At 38.2% G+C, this 14,569-nt stretch overlaps 1 protein-coding gene across 2 annotated transcripts in view; it reads right to left on the bottom strand.

The window, feature by feature from the left end:
* Positions 1 to 307: 307 nt before the first annotated feature.
* The window catches only part of SLC36A4 (solute carrier family 36 member 4), a 40,468-nt gene continuing 26,206 nt past the window's right edge, over positions 308 to 14,569 (bottom strand). For both annotated transcript variants that reach the window (XM_070364983.1, XM_014477082.2), the window contains 2 exons: positions 9,140 to 9,309; positions 308 to 3,698 (listed from right to left, as the gene is read on the bottom strand). In XM_070364983.1, the coding sequence (XP_070221084.1) occupies positions 3,391 to 3,698; positions 9,140 to 9,309 (478 nt within the window). In that variant the 3' untranslated portion in view covers positions 308 to 3,390. The remainder of the gene's footprint in view (positions 3,699 to 9,139; positions 9,310 to 14,569) is intronic.

The following is a 14,569-nucleotide window of genomic DNA, read 5'->3' as shown; positions in this document are numbered from 1 at the left end:
GAACCAACAACTTTGAGAATGGAGTTTAGCCTAGTGAGCACCAGTGGCATGAATAAGATTATGGGTAACCATACTGCCAAATTGTTAGTTATTTCAGTCAGCCGTTTAATGTTAGAAGTATGTTGTTATACCTTTTAGATCAAAGTCTCTCAAATTGTTTTATGAAGGGGAGCTAACTGAGGCAAAAAGATAAAAATACTCATTTAAAAAAAACTCATTTTATAGCATTGCCTTTGTTTTTACCAAGTTATTTTCTCAACAGAAAATATTCACTGAGCCACTGGTATCAGTTAAATAATTTTATTTATTACTTCTATTAGCTCTGTTATGTATCTTCTCCCTTGCACATGAAGAAATGAGGGGATACATATTATCAGTAAACAAATGCACTTCTCAGCTGCTGTTCTGACCTCTCTGGCATGTCAGCCCCAGAGGAGATGTCACAGGTAAGCTAGAGTAAATAAAGCATGCCCACAGCTGGACATGTCACTGATATAGAATTTCAATTAATATCCCAATTAATATCTGTAGAGCACTTTACAGTTAGCTTTTCTACAACTACTACAAAAATACTGAATGAAATTAGGCCACGTCAGGACATTTACAACATGCATCATTTTATGCATATTGCATAAAACACTTACAAAAATGTTAAGTGCATCATACAGACAAGAGGCAGAAATCATTTCGACAGAGGAGAATCCAGAGGGCAGGATTAAAACATAATGTGGCATTTGCTAACATAGTATGTTTTTCACTTGGTAAGACTATAGAAACTGGTCTTTAAGAAAAACTAGGTCTTATTTCTTCACTTGTGGAGAAACCATACCATTCAGGGAAAAGCAGATCCTTTGATAAAATAGAAAGGTCTGAGAGTCAGTGTTTTGATAAGCGGACTCTGAAACTGGAGAAATCCTTTTGGCTGGAAAGGAACAGAGGTGACTGGCTTATCTCTGAGGTTTTCAGGGGTGAATAATGTTTTCCTTTACCTTCCCCCTTCCAGTAGTAAAGTTCATAGGACACCTGGCTGGCTTTCCAAGGTGTTTTACTGTGGTGGCAGATGAAACGCTGACGTCATTTTAGCCAGAATGCAATGGACCAAAGATACTGGATAAAAACTGGACAGGTGCGACCACTCTCATTTTTTCAGGTCCCCAAATAAAATCAATAGCTGGTTTGATCAAAGTATCTTCTCTAATAACATTCAGAAAATGTTATGACTCATTAAAAATAATTTTCAAAGGAAAAATACTGCTTGATTTTTTTGCAAATAAAATAAATCATCAAAATCCTTATAGAGTGCATTTGCATCTACATAGTGTTTCTTGTTAAGAACTAGAACTGTTCTCCACCTCTTCCTTTCTGCATTTCAACCTGACTCTGAAAATATACTCAACATTTGTTCACAATAAATTAAAATTTATATATTGCTATGATTAACCATTTGATATTTCACTAAAGTTGATACATTTCATAAAGAAAATAAACAAAGGCAAAACTACAAAAATAAAATTTCACACAGACTAGAAATATTATCTGAGACAGCTGACAAAAACTCTAATAGTGCTTTGTATCAAATAATAGTTTTCAAGTCACTTTATACCAAGCTACATATCTTAAAAAAAATACCTAATTTACTCTTATATTCAAGGTTATATAACATTAGCTTCAATGGCAATTACTTTTCCTAAAATTTCTTCCACATTTTCCCAACATGACTAAAGGTTCAACACAACAGATTTGACATAAAAGTGTCATAAATAATTATTGGTGATTCTTGACGCAAATGTTTTTTTTTAAGTTTAATGCTGATGAATTTGTACCAAAACAAAGCTTCTGATATACCTTTAGGATTATGCTCAAGTCTATGATGTAAGCAAAAAATACTTGAATGGACATTTACATACAAAAATAGAGACTATATACACTGCAGTGATCTTGGTGATATCTTTCACCAACCTGACTAAAAAATTCAATGAGTTTTAAATTATGATTTAAAAAAAAAATTAAGATTCTCAATTTTAAATTTAACCATTTTCATCTTCCATGCCTACTGAGATTCTTTGTTTTGGTTAATAACTGGACTTGAAAAATATGGAGGAATAGAATAGAATGCATTTCTCTGGAAGAAGCCTGGAGCTCTCAGTATTTAACAGTTTATTATTATCTCAATTTTCCCTTGGCTTGAATCTTTCTCTTATTTGCCCATGCGGAGCAATAGAAGGCTCTGATGAGGAAGGCCATAAGGCCAGAAAGAGGGCACAGGTCCTGTATCATGCCAGGTGCCTACTTTTTTGTCATTAGGAAAGATGGCATCTACAAACCTGCTGCTGCTGCTAAGTCACTTCAGTCGTGCCTGACTCTGTGCGACCCCATAGATGGCAGCCCACCAGGCTCCCCCGTCCCTGGGATTCTCCAGGCAAGAGTACTGGAGTGGGGTGCCATTGCCTTCTCCACCTACAAACCTAGAAAGGAAGAAACAGTAAGGACAGCTAAAGCCACACACAGGACAGCTGGGCACTGTCCACCTGCCAGAAGCTGAACCAGCAAGGTGTTTCTACTGGTTCATTAAAGCGCTGCTTCTGCCCCACAGCTGTGCTGCAGGCTTTTCAGAGCTCCCTGACTGTCTTCTCAGGTCACATGCACTTGGCAAACATCATATTAAACCGACTTAACACTAAAGTTGAACTGAACATAATTTATTCTTTTTCTAGGATGTGACATGAAAGATAAAAAATCCTGGACCAGGAATCCAAAGATCATGTTCTCTTGATCTCAAGCTGAGTGGTCTCAATCAAGTTAACTTTAACCATCCTGGGTATCTATTTCCACATGTAAAAAAAAAAAACAAGGGAATTTGTATTCCACAACTTTTAAAGTCTCTTTCAAATCTGGTTGAAACAGTAAGTCAGACTCTTGCACAGGTCCTCTTGATTGGGGGATTTTCTGATGCTTACATCATGGCTAATGAAGGTTTTTCTAAACTTCCAAAGGGTAAATGTAAGTATCTGGCTCTCTAATAAAAACACAACTGAGATATTTCTATACTAACATGAAGGATACTTTGAAATTCATTAGGGTGGTCAGATTTCAGCTACCTATACCATCTTCTTTAATTCTTTTAATGCTGAAACCCTGTTCTCAACCAGGTGACAAAATAGCATGGAGGTAAAAGACAGAATCTCGGTTGAATCATCTCTGACTCAAAGACAAGTAATAGAGTATTTCTTTAATTATTTAACATTTTAATCTTTTCAATTTTCAAAACTAAAATTTTTGAAATTGCTGCTAATACTTAAAACCAAGAAATATGTTGTAGCTTATCAGTACTGCCATGTCCTAGTGGTTCTTAAATCATTTTGAAACCGGAGACTCATCTCTCTGCTCCTACTATTTCAAACCCGATGTAAAGCATGTGGAATTCAAATTTAAAGAGGGGCCGTGTGGAGTGCTAGTGATAGCTCTGGGAGTAGGATAAATAATTTCTTCAACAGTTACATATGTCCCTAATAAGAAACCAACAACCCCAGTGAACACGATGGAAACGTTCTTCAGGACCATCCATATACTGTAGTGCTCCTTAGAGAACGTGAGAATTTCAACCAGGGGCGGCAGGATCAGGGCCAGCGTGCTGCTGCTCACAGCTCCGACGAACGCGATCACAATGTCTAAACGAGGAATGAGGATTGCGCCGGCACCTAGAAAATTGAAAATACAAATTTTCCTTATGTAAATATCTAATACCTACGTAAACACTAACTGCAGATACTTTCAACACATTAAAATTAACTGATGCAAGTAGGCACTATGAGACTATTGCTTGCGGAAGCATCTGTCACGTTTTGTTCTGAGCTAAAAATGAAAATAAAGAAAGAAACCAAAACACTGAGTGTTCTCAGAGTTTGACTTATCAATAGGGCTTCTTACATAAACAACTTTTAATTTTTGCTATGAGGTTTTGGGTAAAGAATGCATATTCTGCCATTAAGCTCATTCTATAAAACACAAAATCTGGGCTGGTATGGTATAAACAAATGGTTAAATCAAAGAGAAGAGATAACTATTTCTTACATTAGAATTCCAATTAACCAAAATAGAAGAAACCATGGAAACGGAAAATCATTATTAAGTAAACACTACAGTAATAACTGTTGCAGGAAAAGTCAATGAAGGATCCTAAAATTAATGGGCAAAAGGCTCAGACAACAAAGAATTTTCCTGCAATGCAGGAGACCTGGGTTGGATACCTGGGTCAGAAAATCCCCTGGAGAAGGAAATGGCAACTCACTCCAGTATTCTTGCCTGGAATATCCAATGGATGGAGGAGCCTGGCAGGCTACAGTCCATGGAGTTGCAAAGAGTTGGACACAACTGAGCGACTAACACTTTACACTTTTTTTTTTTTAAACACCAACTGTATAACAACAGGAAATACCCCTATTAAAAACTCATTAATTATAAAGGGAAAAAAAGAGCACCTTTACTGTGAAGACACCTGACAGACACCACCTTAACCAAGTGATCAAAGTTAACATCAGCAGTCATAAGCCATGATATGATGTACTGAGAAGTGCAAAGCATCACCTGTGGATTCTTGTTAAAGATGCTTAACTTCAACCTAATCAGAAGAAAGCATCACACAAGTCTACACTGAAGGAAATTCTACAGCATTACTGACACTTCAAAGATGTCAAGGTTAAATGAAGACCAAAAAAGATAACTGTCAAGACTGGCAGAGTCTAGCAGACTTGACAACTAAATTCAAGCGGGACCTTGAATTGGCTCCTGGATCAGAAAAAGGGAAAACCGGTGAAAGCAAAATGACGTCTGCAGATGAGTCAGCAGCATTTTATCGATGTTGATTTCCTGGCTTTAACAGTTGTGGTATGTAAGCTGCTCACATTAGAGGAAACAGAGTAAAGGGTTTATGGTAATTCTACTGTCTTGTACAGCTTTTCTAAGCTATTTAAAAATGAAAAGATAAAAAAAATTATGCACCATTATTGTCAGCAGGATTTTATGCCAAGCTATTGACAAGTTTTCTGCAAGTTTTGATCCAGCACTTTTTTGATCTTATCTTACCAAAAGGTATCAACAGGTTTGCAAAAATCGAGACATATTCTTTCTCGATTTGTGAAGGGTTGGAGCTGCCACCAGAAATAGTAGCTAAGTTTGCTGGCATGCAAGCTGTGACAACTCTATCACCGCCGCCACCAAAGATGGCTATGTAAGCACAGTTCAGCTGCGAGGACTCTAATTATGTATGTGTCGGTGTTCCTTTCCTCGTCTTCAAAAGCTATCAGTTTTCTCACTATTCTTTGTCATCCTTCTATTTCCAAGGTTACTTTCCTTTGCTTTTCTTTTTCCTGCATGTTTGTCTCTTACTGAACTTTCTGTGGAGGTGTGTGTGTGTGTGTAATTTAACTCATGCTCTTTGTAATTAAGTTTCGGGATTCTGGTCTACTGGTTTCTTTACTTCTTAACTGTTAGTTTATGGTTTCTCGCTCCCCATATTCTCTTTGTGGCTCTCGATATTTTTCCAGGAGGATGTGGCATTAATTTGGAACTACCACATTTCTTAGAACCACACACTTTTTATTTACATTATTATGAAAGCTAAAATCCTAAAAAAGTTATTTTGAAATCATAAACATAGCTGCACTTCTACAAGACCGAAGGACAATAAATCTTCCTAAGTAAAATAATGTGAAGTTGGAACTCTAAACTAGAAATACTTTATAAAGTGAATCCTTGTTTAATAATGGATGTGTGCTATACCATTTAACATTTCTCTCAAAGTAAGTATAAAGCATGACTCTCAATCACAACAGAACATTTCAGAACCCATTGGCTTTTATCCATTTTGTGAAAAAATACTTATAGTAGATGGCAGTATTTAAAAGGACAACCAGACCAACACAACTACCACCTTGTCATCTAAAGAGCCTTTCATTTTGGAGTCTATTTTTTGTTACTAATGTTTTCCAATAGGCCAAGTTGTTATGAGTAAAAGTATTTTGGAAAAGCATCTGGAGAAACACTATAGTATTTTAGAATTTATTTATTCAGACTAAAATTTCATTTACCAAATGCTTTTAAATCATGAAATTTATCAATTAGATAAAGTCATTCTTTAAATGTTATATAACCAATATATATTTGCTAATGAAAATGGCTTAAAATGTTATTTGATAATGTTAGTAGAGAAGAAAGTGAAATATATATACTTTAGGCAAATCTGACATAGAAGAACTCAAAAATCACAAAAATAGTAAGTCAAAGGATAACTTGGATAAGGATAATTTATTCATTACAAATATTCACTACAGGATTACTATAAATATGCTGCCCTTTGTCATTTACAGACAGTTATTATGAATATATCTAGTAAGTACTAATTAATCTTATTCAGCATTTCCAAAAACTATATTATAGAGGAAAAGAATGTGTCCTTAAGGTACAAAGTTGTCTCTGACGTGGAAAAAAAAGCAATGGCAAAAAAGGTCCATTTTCTTGCATCTTAATGGTAAAAGCAGATATATCAGAGAAAAAAATAAAATGCTTGCTACTATAGCATCAACAACACTCTAGCTCATAAATCTGTTTTAAAACTTATTTATTTTTAGTTTTGGTTGCACTGGGTCTTCAGTGCTGCACGCAGGCTTTCTCTAGTTGCAGCACACAAATTTAAATTGCACAAACAGTGAATGATCCTCTCCATATACCTACTGACTCTAAGATAGAATACTAGGGCACAGCATGGTACTTATTTTCAGCTATTGTGACAACGAACTTAAATGGTTCTGGTACTTCTTCTTAGTATTCTACAAACTACCAAAGATTTATGCTTTATGTAGTCACAGTTTACTAAAAGAAGAAAGCATACTCTCAAATCCAAGGGCTTTTCAAATTAAAAACAGTAAAAGGATCAATGAATTGGACAATAACAGAAATAAGTAGTATTTAACATATTCTGTAGGTTCAATTCAAACAGGGGATCAAAATACTGGTTTGAAATCAAAATTTAGCAGCTTTTTCTACAGGTTTGCCTTTAAAATAAAAGGCATTTATTGCAATCCATGGTGGCCTCTGGCCAGTTGCTAGTCACTCTTCTCTCTTACCTGTGTAATGCCTACCTAGCAGGTAAGGGTCTACAGGGAACACGCAGGAAGAGCCTGACCCATCCTTTCAAGCTTTTGATTCCATGAAGAAGATGCTGTGAAAGGGCGATTCCATACTAAATGGAGACCGAGACATAACATACAACCCAAGCTGATGAGCCCCACAGTCTGCAGATCTGCCCTGCAGACGTGGCCGAGCACCTGGAAAGGACTGTGGGGCCTGAAAGGCGCACACCCAGCGGGACCTCCACTCCCCCTGCTGGCGCTGCACAGCCCGCTCCTCAGACAGGACAAAGTCCCGCCAGCTGTCCACACACCCGTCAGTAAAGAGTCCTGCCCAGGACATTTTCAGGTGCTTTGGATAACGGATACAAAACAGGTCTGTCATGAACATCGGTTGACTTTAACTTGAAGGACCTGCCAAAGATTTAAATGCAGGTCAGTGTCCAACCATGTGTCTCAATGAAGTAGAAGGGCATATGACATGGTCTGTGTTCTCTGTGTCCAAAGCATGCTGTAAATATAGCCCTCACATATGGTTAAACAGGCTTCTCTATTTTTAACTAAAAGAAAGCAGCAACAAAGAACAGGCTGCAACTCTTGGTGCTATGTACTCAGCCCTTGAGAAAAAGCCCTGGCTTGTGGGAAAAAACTCCTGGAGGTAGAGGTGCAGTCTGGTCTGGACCGCAGCAGACAGGGAGCTCAACATAACAGCAGCCAATGTGCAGAAGTGGGTGAAGTTATTAAAATTCAGTAGCTAACCTTAAAAGGAGACATGCATTCAGAATAGAACTGCCTTACATCTCCTGATAGAAGGACTTTGCCTGAAATATGTCTTTTTATTTAGTACAGCTGTCAAAATGTCAATAAAAGTAATGTGTAAAGAATATTCTAAAACATTTTAAAATAATTTTTCCACCTGGGTGTTTCATTAGACAATGGAGTATGGGTTTACTGACTTCATTCCTCAATGTGATTTCCCTTATTAGTTGACATATTTCATTTAAATAATTGCTTCGAAAAGTATGTCTTATCTTCTTTATCTACTTTGCCCAGCTTTGCTGTTTCCCTGAACAAAATATAATACACCCAATTCTTTAAATCTAGGCATAAGCTGCACCCCAAGGTGCTCAATGCAATTTACAGAGTTACCCAGAATTTCTAGTTCTACCATTCTCTAACCTCGAATGGGCCAAGATAGTTACTCAAATCTTCTTGAGAATTTCCAAAGCTGCTTACCCCCAGTCACCAGTCATCTCGTCCTTGGTATCATCCTAGGCAATCCCATCAGATAGGTCAGTGGGGCAATCATCTTTCTCTTTGCAATTATAATAAAAGTGGTGATAATAATGATAGTATTAACAGCAACTTCTAACCACTTTGTTCATATTTTTAAATGTCTCAAAGATGGTTTGTAACTTAAGACCCAGCAAGGAAGTGGGAGGCCTGAGTTTTGAACCGTCACGTCACTGAGAGTGCTACACCAAACGAAAGGCCCCTCTCCACGAGTCTGCATGATTAATTCTACCTTGTGGGGCATTTTATAATATGCAACTATAATAAGAGATTATACACACTCCTTCCAATAGTAAGTAAAATAAGCCACTAAAACTGTTAAAGACCAAAACAGAACAAAACCCATTTGTATAGGGAGTCATGGAGAGCTGAACTGTTAAATACACAAAAGTTAGCAGATATAAAAAACCTCAGGAAAACTAGAAAGCCAAAGCAAAATGTTATCAACCATATAAAGAGTCGCTTATGCATCTGATTTAAATATATATTTCAATCATGAGTGATATTATTTTGAAAATAATTCGGTTACTTGTTTTACATGTGATAGGGTCTGATTTATGATTTTCTTCTATATCAGTAGAATAACAGAATTTTAAACCAAAATGTATCTAGTTAGGTGAACAAAATTATTTCAAAAATATAAAAAATATACTTTAAGTAGCTTCATTAGAAGAAATTCAACAATAAAAATCATTATGATATAAGTATGCAGTGATACTTACAAGTAATAGTAACCAAGAAGGACCTTATTGCAAATTCATAGACTTGCTTCCATTTAGCATGAAATCTGGATGTGATCACAGGGATAATTATCTCTGCTGGAACATAGAACTGAATTGAATATGTCACAAAGATGCCGAAGGAATACAGAATTTTCACTGATTGATATAACCTGTTAAAAAATTTTCAAAATTTAGTCATTCTTTCATTTCCAGCTTTACTGACATTTAACTAACCAATGAAATTATAAGACATTTAAAATCTACAACATGATGATTTGATACACATTGTGAAAGAGTTCCCACAAACAGAATTAATTAACAAACACATCCATCACCTCATGTATTTGCCTATTTTTTTATGTTTTGGTGGGAACACCGATTCTACTCTCAGCACATTTCAATCATACAATACAGTAATATCAACCACTGCTGCTTCAGTGGTTCACTGCTAAGTCGCTTCAGTCGTGTCTGACTCTGTGCGACCCCATAGACGGCAGCCCACCAGGCTCCCCTGTCCCTGGGATTCTCCAGGCAAGAACACTGGAGTGGGTTGCCATTTCCTTCTCCAATGCATGAAAGTGAAAAGGGAAAGTGAAGTCGCTCAGTCGGGCCGACTCTTAGCGATCCCATGGACTGCAGCCTACCAGGTTCCTCCGTCCATGGGATTTTCCAGGCAAGAGTACTGGACTGGGGTGCCATTGCCTTCTCCAATATCAACCACAGTCACCACATTATACATTAGATACTCAGACCTTATTCATCTTTTAACCAAAAGCTTGTATTGTTTTACAAAACTCTTCTCTTTTCCCCCATCTACCAGCCCCTGGCAAACACCAATCTATTCTCTGTTTATCTAAGTCATAATAAAAATAAAAGAAATAAAATGGATATAACCAAAATAAAAAGAAAGTTAGATTCATATTAAGACAACGTGCATGAGCAAAAACAAGACAACATGCATGAACCCAGCGGGCACTATGCTGAGTGAACACGCCACGGAGAAAAAGACAAACACTGCATGATATCACGAATATGTCAAGATTACAAACAGTTTTCCTAAACAGCTGCCAAACAAGAAGGAATTCGATTAAGTCTCCTTCTATAATGTATCCATCCTAGGAGTGAATGAGGAAGAAGAAAGCTGAGTGGAAACAGATTTGAAAACACTACAAACAGCAAAATTAAGGAAAGAAGGAAGGCCTTAGGGCTAGGAACAGTACAAACTTACTATTAAAAAGACCTCAAGATATATTTCTCACCTTGATTTTTTAAAGTTTAAACATAAATGGTCAAGCTATTGAAATGTACAAAATAACCAAAAGACTCCTGCTTCATATGCTTTGATACATAATTTTGGAGAATTGAATATTCTTATCAGTTTATTAGTACAGTCCTTTTTTCTAATTATCTTTTAACTTACATGTTTTAAAAATATAATTAGCAATATATCTAAAACTATATCATTAAGCATATAGGTAGAATAACTTTTCTATTGGTATAAAACAAATTATATAAGTTAAGAATCTGGTTATTATTAACACCACTCAGTAATATTAATTATATGTAATTACTATCATTGGCTATTACCCAGAGTAAAAATGGGAAATAAAATGGTCAGTATCTTTTTAGAAGCTGATATATTTGTTAAGGATCCATCAGAGAGTAATATAGAAATCAGTGTTAAAGAGAAGCATTACAGTCTTTTAAAATTAACTATTCTGTTTTTATTTTTGTTTCAAGAACCCCCTAATTTCTATGTTTCTTATCTATAATTTCAAGCACTCTGTTTTTCTATACTCAACTTTCCTACATGTTTATCAACCTTTGTTCTCATTTTGGTTTTAAGCATGTATCTGTGGTAATTGTCCATATGTACTAATCTTGGCCATATATACTAATAGTTTCAGAAATTTAATACTATTTACTGTGATGAAAAAAGAAGACAGACAGAGGAAAGGAAAGGCAGAGGTCATTTCAGCCAGGATTCCTAGGTATAGGCAACTTTCATATTGGAAGAGTATCATTAAGAATTTCTGAGGGCGAGAATGGAAGAAATAGTTCAGAATATACAAATCTTCTTTATCCTGTTTCCTTATATTTCTCTACATCTTTATTTACTGTGCCTCTTGGTGATTCCATTCTTGCCTAAACATTTTCATCTTAGGTAACAAATTCCTCAGAAGTCAACTCTCAGATTTCCTGGTAGGATCAATTAAGACAGCTTGATTATCTGACACTATCTGTCAGCTATATTTCCCAGAATATTCAGCCTCCTAGTTCCTGTATGCTACAAACAGGAACTCAGACTTAAGATGTTATTCTGTTTTGTGGGGAATGTGAAGTCCCAGTTCACTTATCTAAATAAATTAAAATATCTACCCCACGTCTTCCCTGTTCTTACATGCTTCTCTCCTGTTTGAATTTTCCAATCCAATGTGTGCTTCAAAAGGATTCCATGTGTGAGACGGAAGACGTCACTTTCCTGCTTCTCAAGGTCTGTTTATCTGAAAACTTAATATACCCTTGATATCTCTTAGGAGAAGAATGTCTGCTATTTGGGTTACTCAAGTGGAAATCCTAGAAAAACACTGCCGAAACATCATTCAATTAAGACTAGCAGTTACAAGGGAAATGCTTTTATACCTAGAATACTATTTAATGAATATTTACTAAGTGCTGAGTAATGTGCTATTTTACGGAGATGCATCACAAACCCAGAGATGCAGGGTTTCTGCCTCAAGGTGCTCATTTCTAGCTCAGAACTGTGAATTTACTTGATTGTTTAGTCGTTCAGTCATGTCTGACTCTGTGAGGCTCCATGGACTGTAGCCTGCCAGGCTCCAAGAACACTCGAGTCTGTTACCATTTCCTCCTCCAAGGGATCTTCCCGACCCAAGGTTTGAACCTGTGTCTCCTGTGTCTTCTGCATTGCAGGAGGTCCTTTAACCCCTGAGCCCTCGGGGAAGCCCAATTTATTTTATTATAATCTTTAAAATATACCCTTTACTTCAAAAGCTAAATGCACTACATTAAACAATATCACTCATAACTAGTTTTAAAAGATGATGCCTCACTAAGATTGAAGGTAATAAGTAATTAATAACGTGGAGTCTCTCTAATCCATACTTGCTTTATTCTGAGGCTGCTCTCTAATTCAACCTTTTCTTGTAGGAATACCCCACATGAACTTTGAGACTTTAAGTCAACGTGGCATCAAAAGCCCTTTACAGCTTCTCATGGCTGGTAGCTGGGTTCCCTAGGCTTCTGTGACAGTCATTGGCTTTCATATCTGAGGCAGGAATTAGGTGGGCTCCTGCTTACATTTCTTGGGGCCAAAAAAAAAAAATGGGCTTCAGGCTAGACACTCTACAGCTAGCCTCCTGTTTGCATTTCCTGAGACAGGAGATAGGGGGGACTCCAGATTATGTATTTACAACCAGCCTCCTCTTTGCACTTTGAAATAGAAATAACAACAGAAACAGGGAAAATAGCCAGGCTATATCTTCTGTGGACACCTTAAGGTAACAGTCATGGCAGAAGCAGAGAGGGGCTAAACCCTGTTTGCGTAAAGGATCAAGAGGTCATATATTTCCCATCCTTGGGGCAAGGGAGACACTGAACATGTACACAAAAGCTCCTCGGGGTCAAAGGAGAGGGCACCCCCCCTTAGTACGTAAGGCCAAGGCTGCCTGGCATCCACTGGAAAATGGATTCCAGCCCAGGATTGGCGGGCTACAGTCCATGGTGTTGCACATGCCTATGGGGAAGGGTCCTGGGGTAAGTCAGGTGTGGAAAAAGAAACCAGATAATTGGCCCAAAGTAAACAAAGACCCAGAAGAACAGCCCTATATGAACGCCTTACCTGCCTCTTGCAGTGCTCCCTATCGCTAAGGGGGACACCCCACCCCTTCCCTCCAGGTGTGCATCTCTGCCTCACATCTATCTCAGCTACACAAAGTTTCTCCACTGGGCCCTCGCACTTGTGATTGTGTTATGTGTCTAATAATAAACTTTGTATCTCTTTTCACAGTTTTTGCCTCCATGAGAAATGCACTTCAATGGGGGCAAGAGCTTCTAGCCTCTAACCCTTGCTGATCTAGTGGCTAGTTTCATCCAGGCTGCTGCTGCTGCTGCTAAGTCGCTTCAGTCGTGTCCGACTCTGTGTGACCCCACAGACGGCAGCCTACCAGGCTCCCCCGTCCCTGGGATTCTCCAGGCAAGAACACTGGAGTGGGTTACCCTTTCCTTCTCCAATGCATGAAAGTGAAAAGTGAAAGTGAAGTCATTCAGTCGTGTCTGACTCTTAGCGACCCCATGGACTGCAGCCTACCAGGCTCCTCCGTCCATGGGATCCTCCAGGCAAGAGTACTGGAGTAGGGTGCTTCATCCAGCCTACCCAGGTTCAATTTCTGGGCAGGGAACTAAGATCTCGCTTCACATCACTGCTCACTGCTACCTCTCCAAGATCAATACCCAGCCAATAAAGAGTACATTACACATTCCCTAAACTGCTCAGCCTATTGCCTGAAGCACAGGAAGGGGAGGGAAGAAGGGACTCATACATAGCAATTCAAGATAGGAATCTCTGAGATAACCCCATGATTATCCTAGTCCAAACTTATTATTTTGGAAGATTATCATTATAAAAGACAACCGCCTTCTCTCCAGTATCCCTCAACCATGGCTAGTATTTTAACCGTCCTAGTGGCAGAGAACTCACTTCTCAATGCAGATGTAAGAGACGGGGGGGCGGGGCAGGTGGTTTGGGTTTGATCACTAGGTTGGGAAGATCCCCTAGAGAAGGGTATGACAAGACACTCCAGTATTCTTTCCACAGACAGAGAAGCCTGGTGGGCTACAGTCCATGGGGTTGCTAAGAGTCAGACATGACTGAAGCAACTGAGCACGCACGCACAATTGCAGACCATAAAGAAATAGACTGTAAGCCAGAAAAGGCATGTCTCCACAAGAAGGTGTTACTCAACATCGGTTCTCTAAAGGGGAGTACCTTGACTTGCTTTCCTGTTTTGTACAGATTTTTGTTTCCAAGGATACAAGGCTCCCCTCTTCTAAATAAAAAGCAGGTGTCTAACCAGGTTTTCCTGAATAGAAACTATGATCTTGTTGACTAAAAAAACAGTCACAACCTGAAAGTGGAGAGTTGTTTTATTTGATAGTCTGTTTTTAATTAAGGCTTATAATGAGTTCCTTTCTAACTGGGGAGCCATAGCAATTAGGGAACAAGGCAAAGGTGGGAAGTGGATGCAGAAAAAGGGAAGGATTCATTAGAGCTACTGCAGGGACAGTACCATCCCCTTGCGGTTTAGCTGTGAAAACCAAAAGCATGCCCTCCACCTCCGTGTCCACTGCTACTTCGCCAGGTTCCTAGCTCCCTGTGGAGAGGAGCGTCTCAACCTGACACGCAGGCAC

The sequence above is a fragment of the Bos mutus genome, chromosome 29 (genome assembly GCF_027580195.1).
Source record: "Bos mutus isolate GX-2022 chromosome 29, NWIPB_WYAK_1.1, whole genome shotgun sequence".
In the NCBI taxonomy this organism is placed as follows: Eukaryota; Metazoa; Chordata; class Mammalia; order Artiodactyla; family Bovidae; genus Bos; species Bos mutus.
This window is presented reverse-complemented; position numbering and strand designations above follow the sequence as displayed.